General features: G+C 43.5%; 1 protein-coding gene across 1 annotated transcript; it reads left to right on the forward strand.

Annotated features, from left to right (window-relative positions):
• LOC102181022 (olfactory receptor 10H1) lies at nucleotides 4,231-5,178 on the forward strand. Its single transcript, XM_005682149.2, has one exon. It carries the CDS (start codon nucleotides 4,231-4,233, stop codon nucleotides 5,176-5,178), a length of 948 nt encoding a protein of 315 aa, XP_005682206.2.

The raw sequence follows: 10,988 nt of genomic DNA on the forward strand, positions 1-10,988 counted from the left end.
TTTCTGCATACCCTCTCTCTCCCTGCACTCAGCTTCCCCTGTTATTAACATCCTGCACTAGTGAGTAACTGTCTTACAGTTGCTGAACCAATATTGACATATTATTATAACCAAAGCCCACAGTTTACATTAGAGTTCACTGTTGGTGCTGTACAGCCTATGAGTTTTGACAAATGCCCTGTATCATGTATGCAATATATAGTATCTATCAACAGTGGAAACAGTGGCTGACTTTATTTTGGGGGGCTCCAAAATCACTGCAGATGGTGATTGCAGACATGAAATTAAAAGATGCTAACTCCTTGGAAGAAAAGTTATGACCGACCTAGACAGCATATTAAAAAGCAGAGACATTACTTTGTCAACAAAGGTCTGTCTAGTCAAGGCTATGGTTTTTCTAGTAGTCATGTACGTATGTGAGTGTTGGACTATAGAGAAAGCTGAGCACCGAAGAACTGATGATTTTGAACTGTGGTGTTGGAGAAGACTCTTGAGAGTCCCTTGGACTGCAAGGAAATCCAACTGGTCCATCCTAAAGGGGATTAGTCCTGAATGTTCATTGGAAGGACTGAGGTTGAAGCTGAAACTCCAATACTTTGGCCACCTCATGTGAAGAGCTGACTCATTGGAAAAGACCCTGATGCTGGGAAAGATTGAGGGTAGGAGGAGAAGGGGACAACAGAGGATGAGATGGTTGGATGGTATCACCAACTCAATGGAGATGAGTCTGAATAAACTCCAGGAGTTGGTGATGGACAGGGAGGCCTGGTGTGCTGTGGTTCATGGGGTCTCAAAGAGTTGGACATGACTGAGTGACTGAACTGAACTGAACTGTACAGAACTGTTTCACCACCTTAAAAATTCCCTTGAGTTCCATCTATTTGTCTCTTGTCTTCCGCTGAGTCCTTGACAAGCACCAATCTTTTTACTGTCTCCATAGTTTTGCCTTTTCCCAGAATGAAGAGGTGCCAGGCTTAGCTAAGTTCTGCATTCCCATCATCTGAGAAGGTGTATATGCAGCCCTGGGCCACATTCCTAGGACATGGTGAGCTCTAGTCTTCCCATAGTTCCCATCTTCCTTTATTATGTGTATGATTTTGTGATCTAATTAATATGGAGGGGGAATGTGTGAATAGCCTGGTATGGTGAAGCTGACATTTCTCTGGTCCTGCAAGTGGCTCTGACATTCACTAACAGCCACCAGTAAACGGCGAATGTAACATAGAGGTTAGGAAAAGATAGGCTTTGGGGTCATTCAGATACAGATTCAGATTCAGATCCTGGCTCCCCCACTCAGGAACCATGGTCTCTTGGACAAGTGATGTGTCCTCTATGGATGCAGTTGCCACTTCTGTAAAACAGGGATCATAGCAGGGATCTCACAATATTGAGGGACAAATTTAATAAGAATTGCATGAGCACAGGAACCACATCCAATTAAGGGCAACTATTCTCATCAAGAGTTCAAAATCCAATGCCAGAGATAGTTGTGTATCCAGCATGGTACATTATAATGAAAATCATGACAAAGTTAGAAATGAGGACTTTTAAACTCACTCAGGGTAGTTGTTTGGAAAGCACACAGGAATGAGTGACTAAATATGCTTTGGAAAGAGATGTCCAGAAAGACTGCACAGAGTAGGTAACATTGATGCAAAAGAACAACAGTTCTTGGAGAAACCAAGATCTGAGTAGAAGGAGCAGCTAAGTAAATACAGTTGTACTCTCTAGATGATTGGTTTTCAACTGGGGGTGATTTTGCCCCCTCCAATGGGGACATTGAAAGTGAAAGTCTTTCAGTCATGTCTGACTCTTTGAGACCCCATGGACTGTAGCCCACCAGGCTTCTCTGTCCATGGAATTCTTCAGGCAAGAATACTGGAGTGTGTTGCCATTCCCTTCTCCAGGGGATCTCCCTGACCCAGGGATAGAGCCCAGGTCTCCTGCATTGCAGGCAGATTCTTTACTGTTTGAGCCAGCAGTGAAGCTCACATTGGCAATATCTAATAATGACACTTTTGGTAGTTACTACTGAGCATAGATTACTGGCATTCAGATAGTAGAGGCCAGGGATGCTGCTAAACACCATATAGAGCACAGGATGGCCTCCATCTCATAACAAATAATTTGTCATAGAATACTGAAAAAACTTGCACTAGACATTTGAAAACCTGGCAGCTTGTAAGCAGAGCCCACTTGATCCAGGTCTCACCCATTCAACCTCTTTTTGGAAGCTCTTGTTTCCAAGTCACCCACTTTGATTTGCCCCTCTAGGATCTCAGGGTATCAGGGCCAAGTGGGGCTTCTGGGGACCTCCAGGCAGGTGCTGACTCGGAGGAGACAGAGAAATGCAATTGACTTCAAAGGAGAGAGGCCAAAAAACTCTGGAGACCAATGATGTTGGGGAATGAAACCTCCAGTCCCCAAAGTGTCTGGTTCCCTTTCATGTCCTCATTATTAACCTGCCAGGGTTTGATCTAGGACCGGAGCCCACTTAAGAGGGTATATCACCTCCCCCCATTTTTCATGTGTCATGGTAAAATACATGTAATGTACAATTTACCATTTTAGACATATTACAGCATACAATTCAGTGGCATGAAGTACATTCATGATGTATGAGCACGTCTGTCTAGTTCCAGAACCTTCTCAGCACACCCAAAGGAAACCCTATACCCATTAGGAATCCTGCCCATTCTCCCCGTCCTCCAGCTCCTGGAAACCACTCCTGTGCTTTAAATGCCCACATGAACGTTCATAGCAGCACTATTCACGAGAAGGGAAAAGTGGAAACAACTGACGTGTCCATCAATGAGGTGATTGAATAAACAAAATGTGATGTCCATAAAGAAATATTGTTTGACCATAAAAAGGAATGAAGTTCTGACAATGCCACAAGTGGATGAACCTCAAAAACATCATGCTGAGTCAAAAAAAAACCAGACCTCAAAGGTCACACAGTGTATGATTCCATTATTTAAAATGTCAGGCACAGGCAAATCTATAGAAACAGAAAGCAGATTAGTGGTTCACTGCAATGTAAACTTGAAAATGCCTTTTTAAAAATCACTCAAAAATAGTTGTTATTTATAAAGGCACATTGAAATCTCACTAAATTGAAGTTATCTACTGAGTACACTGTCCCTGTGCACGTGTGCTCAGTTATGCCCAACTCTTTGTGAGCCCGTGGACTGTAGCCCGCTAGGTTCCTCTGTCCAGGGGGTTTTCCAAGCAAGAATCTTGGAGTGGGTTGCCATTTCCTTCTTCAGAGGATCTTCCTGATGCAGGGATTGAACCTGTGTCTCCCACACTGCAGGTGAATTCTTTACCACTGAGTCACCAGGTAGGTTATTTACTGAGCATAGACCATATACATTTGTTCACTGAGTGTATTGAGTTAATTACCATAGGTAGTACCCACTGTTTTCCAGGTCACAGCCCAAGAATAGCACATTTAGTTCCCACAAAGAATCTTAGAGGCAGGTAGAGAGAAATGGAGGTACAAAGAGGTGATGTACTTGCTCAAGTTTACACAGTGGGCAGAGCAGGGACTCAAACTCCCAGACTCTCTCATTGCTTTCCTTGATGGCTATGTTACATTGTCTCAGTAGGTACAGATGTACCTCATGGGATCTGGAAAACAACAAGAACATTATTCCTGCACAGTCTCTTTCTTCAGATTCCTTGCATGGATAACTCCAGAGGAAGAATCTGATTGATTGATGTTAAATTAGAGATGCACACTGGTCCAAAGTGTTGTAGACATGGGGTAAGTAGGTCCTCTGGTATCTGAAACCTTGAGAAGAACAAGATTTATCAGAAGGGAGGAACTGGACAATGGCTGCAAACTTTAGTGAAGGAACATTATATTTTTTGGAAGTAAACAGAGGGAGAGAAGGGTATAGTCTTTGGAGACAGTCAGCCATGGGTTCAAGTATTTACTCTGCCATTTTGACAGCTTCACCTTGAACAAGATGCTTAGCTTCCCTGAACCTAATATTTTCAGTGCTTATGCTTTAAATGATCAGAATCATTGATAAAAACATCTCCCCCACTACATTGATAAGAGGATTACATCGTAGGAGGCGCAGAGTAGGAACTCAGCCAGTGTCATTTGTCATTTGTCAGGAGCAGCCCCTTGGACAGAGTCAGGAATGATGGAAGCTAATGACCTCCCTCCATCCAGTAGCTGACCTCTCCATGTCACACCTCACTTCAGGAACAGCCCCCATGCAGGGAGCCAACTTCTCAGCAGTGACTGAATTCATCCTCATCGGCTTCTCCACCTTCCCCCACCTTCAGCTGATGTTCTTCCTTCTGTTCCTGCTGATGTACCTGTTCACGCTGCTGGGGAACCTGCTCATCATGGCCACTGTCTGGAGGGAGCGCAGCCTCCACACCCCCATGTACCTCTTCCTTTGCGCCCTCTCCACCTCCGAGGTCCTCTACACCTTTGCCATCATCCCGCGCATGCTGGCCGACCTGCTCTCCACCGACCGCTCCATCTCCTTCAGGGCCTGTGCCAGCCAGATGTTCTTCTCCTTCACGTTTGGCTTCACCCACTCCTTCCTGCTCACCGTCATGGGCTATGACCGCTACGTGGCCATCTGCCACCCCCTGCGCTACAACGTGCTCATGAGCCCCCGGGGCTGCGCCTGCCTGGTGGCCTGGTCCTGGGCTGGAGGCTCAGTCATGGGGTTGGTGGTGACATCTGCTATTTTCCACCTCATCTTTTGTGGACCCAATGAGGTCCACCATTTTGCTTGTCATGTGCCCCCACTTTTGAAGTTGGCCTGTGGAACTGACGTGCAAGTAGTCGCCAAGGGCGTGGGCCTGGTGTGTATCGCCGCCCTGCTGGGCTGTGGTCTCCTCATCCTCTTGTCTTACGCCTTCATCGTGGCCACCATCTTGAGGATCCCTTCAGCCGAGGGCCGGCACAAAGCCTTCTCCACGTGTGCGTCCCACCTCACCGTGGTGGTTGTGCACTATGGCTTTGCCTCTGTCATCTACCTCAAGCCCAAGGGTCCCCAGTCTCTGGAAGGAGACACGCTGATGGGCATCACCTACACGGTCCTCACTCCTTTCCTGAGCCCCATCATTTTCAGTCTCAGGAACAAAGAGCTGAAGATCGCCATGAAGAAAACCTTCCTCAGCAAGCTTTACCCTGAAAAAATATGATTATCTGGGAAGAATTTCTTGGAAATAGCAAAATTGGGTTATCAGATGCTACCATCAGAGGTGACACCCTGCAACCGTGTAATAACCAACATCTGTCTGATGCTTTATGGTTTACAAGGACCCTTATCAGCAACATACAAATGTTTGCAAAATGGTTCAACAGCCCCTGAATGTATTCAGGATGGAAAGATGTATGAAACAATAACATGCATGAAGTCAGATTCATTGATTTCCTATCTGTTGCACGACATTTGGCCAGGTAGCATTAAACCCAAAATCTGTTTTTCTCCAGGCAGAAACCAGGATAGACTAATTACTCCCATCACCACAAACCCACATTGCAAACAGAAATGGATGAGGCCATGCCTTTACTTTCTACTAAGTGGTAACAGGGCTTCCTTTGTGGCTCAGCTATTAAAGAATCCTCCTGCAATGCAGAAGACCTGGGTTCAATCGTTGGGTTGAGAAGATCCCCTGGAGAAGGGAAAGGCTACCCACTCCAGTATTCTGGCCTGGAGAATTCCATGGTACTGTATAGTCCATGGGGTCGCAAAGATTGGAAACAACTGAGCAACTTTCACTTTTCAGGTGGCATCATGTAGCTACAACTCAACTTTTATGAGGCTACAGAAGACTAAGTCAGGTTACAGCAGAGGAGTGCTAAGCACCCTAAATTTCAGCATTGCATAACCTGTAATAAGCAAACTCAGAAAAAGTTGAGAACATCTCCAAGTTTCAAGTGTGAATCTTAAGCAGCCGCAGAGAGACAAAGAAGTCTCTTTAGTTAGGTGAGGGAAAGAAGTCCCTTGGTGAGAAATCACCTGCTGTGTTGGAAAGTCCCTGGAGAATCCCCATGGACAGAGGAGCCTGGCAAGATACAGTCCATAGGGTCACAAAGAGTCAGACACAACTGAAGCGACTTGGCATACATCATAGTACTTATAATTTGTTGAAAATATGTATATTCAAGAGAATGACAAATACTGTATGATATCCCTTATAAGTGGAATTGTAAAAAGGTACTCATAAAAATAGAGAGTTGAATGGTGGCTGTCAGGGCCTGAGGGGTGGGAGAACTGGGGCAATGTTGTTTAAGGGCACAAATTTGCAACCAGTTGATCAACCAGAAGATCAAAAAGAGCTTGTGGGTCAATAATGCAGCATTGTGAGTATAGACAATAATACTGTTATCAAGCTCAAAGTTACTAAGAGACTTTGTCTTCATTGTCACTCCCCCAAAAGATATGATAACTATGTGACATGACAGAAGTGTTAGCTAACACTGCAGTGGTAATCATATTGCAATATACAAATGTATGCATGTATATATTCTAAACTAATACACTATTATATGTCAATTATATCTCAATTTTAAAAGTCCCTTAACATCAGTCCGGTTAGCTCAGTCAGTAGAGCTTGAGACTTAATGCTGGAGAAGGTGTGGAGAAATGGGAACCCTCTTATACTGTTGTTGGGAATGCAAACTAGTACAGCCACTATGGAGAACAGGGTGGAGATTCCTTAAAAAACTGGAAATAGAACTGCCATATGACCCAGCAATCCCACTGCTGAGCATACACACTGAGGAAACCACAATTGAAAGAGACACATGTACCCCAGTGTTCATCACAACACAGTTTACAATAGCTAGGACATGGAAGCAACCTAGATGTCCATCAGCAGATGAATGGATAAGAAAGCTGTGGCACATATAGACAATGGAGTATTACTCAGCCATTAAAAAGGATACATTTGAATCAGTTTTAATGAGGTGGATGGAACTGGAGCCTATTATACAGGGTGAAGTAAGTCAGAAAGAAAAACACCAATATGGTATATCAACACATATATACGGAATTTAGAAAGATGGCAACAATGACCCTATATGCAAGACAGCAAAAGAGACACAGATGTAAAGAATAGACTTTTGGACTCTGTGGGAGAAGGCAAGGGTGATGATTTGAGACAGTAGCATTGAAACATGTATATTACCATATGTGAAATAGATCGCCAGTCCAAGTTTGATGCATGAGACAGGGTGCTCAGGGCTGGTGCACTGGGATGACCCTGAGGGATGGGATAGCGTGGGATGTGGGAGGGGGTTCAGGATGGGGAACACATGTACACCCATGGCTGATTCATGTCAATGTATGGCAAGGACCACTGCAATACAGTAAAGTAATTAGCCTCCAATTAAAATAAACAAATTAATAATAAAAAAGAAAATAACAATTATTTTAAGGTACACAATAATGAAATACAAACGTATCAAAAACTTGTGGGATACAACTAAAGTGGTATACAAAGAATAATTAATAGTTTTTATGAAAAGATAAATGGTTTAGAAGATTCAACATTGCAAAGAGGCCAGTCTTTCTCTAATTGATCTTTAGAGTGCATGCAATTCTTATCAGAATACTAGCTGACCTTTTTTTTTTTTTTCATAAAAAATGACAATCTGAACAAAAGAACCAAGAATCCAGAAACAAACCCACATATATACAGCCACCTGATATATTACAATTCACTGGAGGCAAGAGGAAAGGAGTTGATCTTCTAAATACATGATCCTGGGTCCAGACAAGTGGATATCCATATTTTAAAAAATGGTGTACCTTGAATATATAAAAATTAATTGGAAACCAATGAAGACCAAATATGAAAGCTAAAGTAATCAAGCTTCTAGAAGAAAGCACAGCAGAATGTGTTTATCGCTCTGAAAAGCAGGGGGTTCTTAAACAGGAAACAAAATACATTAACTTTCAGGGGGAGAAAAATGAGAAAATCTACTTCATTAAAATTAAGAACCTTTGATGACAAAGACAGCATTAAGAGAATAAAAATGCAAGTCCCAAATTGTGCAAGTGTTTATATCTAACTTATATAAATCAATAAGAAAAAGCAAACAAGTTAAATATTGAGCAAAAGCCTAACAGACACTTCACAAAAGAGGATATCAGAATGGCCAATAAATACATGAAGAGGAGATCAACGTTATTAGTGATTAAGGAAACACAAATTAATGCCTCAGTCAGTTCAGTTCAGTCGCTCAGTTGTCTCCGACTCTTTGTGACCCCGTGAATCGCAGCACGCCAGGCCTCCCTGTCCATCACCAACTCCCGGAGTTCACTCATACTCACGTCCATCGAGTCAGTGATGCCATCCAGCCATCTCATCCTCTGTCGGCCCCTTTTCCTCCTGCCCCCACTCCCTCCCAGCATCAGAGTCATTTCCAATGAGTCAACTCTTCGCATGAGGTGGCCAAAGGCAATGCCACCTTTTTTTCCTTCCAAAAATCAATCAGGACTGATCTCCTTTAGAATGGACTGGTTGGATCTCCTTGCAGTCCAAGGGACTCTCAAGAGTCTTCTCCAACACCACAGTTCAAAAGCATCAATTCTTCTGTGCTCAGCTTTCTTCACAGTCCAACTCTCACATCCATACATGACCAATGGAAAAACCACAGCCTTGACTAGACGGACCTTAGTCGGCAAAGTAATGTCTCTGCTTTTGAATATACTACCTAGGTTGGTCATAACTTTTCTTCCAAGGAGTAAGTGTCTTTTAATTTCATGGCTGCAGTCACCACCTGCAGTGATTTTGGGGCCCCCCAAAATAAAGTCTGACACTGTTTCCACTGTTTTCCCATCTATTTGCCATGAAGTGATGGGACCAGATGCCATGATCTTCGTTTTCTGAATGTTGAGCTTTAAGCCAACATTTTCACTCTCCTCTTTCACTTTCATCAAGAGGCTTTTTAGTTCCTCTTCACTTTCTGCCACAAGGGTGGTGTCATCTGCATATCTGAGGTTATTGATATTTCTCCTGGCAATCTTGATTCCAGCTTGTGTTTTTTCCAGTCCAGCGTTTCTCATGATGTACTCTGCATAGAAGTTAAATAAGCAGGGTGACAATATACAGCCTTGACGTACTCCTTTTCCTATTTGGAACCAGTCTGTTGTTCCATGTCCAGTTTTAACTGTCACTTCCTGACCTGCATACAGACTTCTCAAGAGGCAGGTTAGGTGGTCTGGTATTCCCATCTCTTTCAGAATTTTCCACAGTTTATTGTGATCCACACAGTTAAAGGCTCTGCCATCGTCAATAAAGCAGAAATAGATGTTTTTCTGGAACTCTCTTGCTTCTTCCATGATCCAGTGGATGTTGGCAATTTGACCTCTGGTTCCTCTGCCTTTTCTAAAACCAGCTTGAACATCAGGGATTTCATGGTTCACGTACTGCTGAAGCCTGGCTTGGAGAATTTTGAACATTACTTTACTAGCATGTGAGATGAGCACAATTGTAGAGTAGTTTGAGCATTCTTTGGCATTGCCTTCCTTTGGGATTGGAATGAAAACTGACCTTTTCCAGTCCTGTGGCCACTGGTGAGTTTTCCAAATTTGCTGGCATATTGAGTGCAGCACTTTCAGGATTTGAAACAGCTCCACTGGAATTCCATCACCTCCACTAGCTTTGTTCATAGTGATACTTTCTAAGGCCCACTTGACTTCACATTCCAAGATGTCTGGCTCTAGATTAGTGATCACATCATCATGATTATCTGGGTCGTGAAGATCTTTTTTGTACAGTTCTTCTGTGTATTCTTGCCACCTCTTCTTAATATCTTCTGCTTCTGTTAGATCCATACCATTTCTGTCCTTTATTGAGCCCATCTTTGCATGAAATGTTCCCTTGGTATCTCTAATTTTCTTGAAGAGATCTCTAGTCTTTCCCATTCTGTTGTTTTCCTCTATTTCTTTGCATTGACTGCTGAAAAAGGCTTTCTTATCTCTTCTTGCTATTCTTTGGAACTCTGCATTCAGATGCTTATATCTTTCCTTTTCTCCTTTGCTTTTCACTTCTCTTCTTGTCACAGCTATTTGTAAGGCCTCCCCAGACACCAGGAGTGGTGGCTGTGCAGGCACAGGATGGTCTACAGGAGCTATCCCATGTTGAAGGTCAGGAATGGTGGCAGTAAGGAGATAACCCTCGTCCAAGGTAAGGAGCAGTGGCTGTGCTTTGCTGGAGCAGCCGTGAAGAGATACCCCATGCTCAAGGTAAGAGAAACCCAAGTAAGATGGTAGGTGTTGCAAGAGGGCATCAGAGGGCAGACACACTGAAACCATATTCACAGAAAACTAGTCAATCTAATCACACTAGGACCACAGCCTTGTCTAACTCAATGAAACCAAGCCATGCCTGTGGGGCAACCCAAGATGGGTGGGTCATGGTGGAGAGGTCTGACAGAATGTGGTCCACTGGAGAAGGGAATGGCAAGCCACTTCAGTATTCTTGCCTCTAGAACCCCATGAACAGTATGAAAAGGCAAAATGATAGGATACCAAAAGAGGAACTCCCCAGGTCATTAGGTGCCCCGTATGCTACTGGAGATCAGTGGAGAAATAACTCCAGAAAGAAGGAAGGGATGGAGCCAAAGCAAAAACAGTACCCAGTTGTGGATTTGGTTGGTGATAGAAGCAAGATCCGATGCTGTAAAGAGCAATATTGCATAGGAACCTGGAATGTCAGGTCCAGGAATCAAGGCAAATTGGAAGTGGTCAAACAAGAGATGGCAAGGGTGAACGTCGACATTCTATGAATCAGCGAACTAAAATGGACTGGAATGGGTGAATTTAACTCAGATGACCATTGTATCTACTACTGCGGGCAAGAATCCCACAGAAGAAATGGAGTAGCCATCATGGTCTACAAAAGAGTCCGAAATGCAGTACTTGGATGCAATCTCAAAAACGACAGAATGATCTCTGTTCATCTCCAAGGCAAACCACTCAATATCACAGTTATCCAAG

Source organism: Capra hircus, chromosome 7 (assembly GCF_001704415.2).
Source record: "Capra hircus breed San Clemente chromosome 7, ASM170441v1, whole genome shotgun sequence".
Lineage (NCBI taxonomy): Eukaryota > Metazoa > Chordata > Mammalia > Artiodactyla > Bovidae > Capra > Capra hircus.

What these genes read in the sequence shown, in the direction of transcription:
- LOC102181022 (XM_005682149.2), top strand. Translation starts at nt 4,231, where the DNA reads ATGCAGGGAGCCAACTTCTCAGCAGTGACTGAATTCATCCTCATCGGC.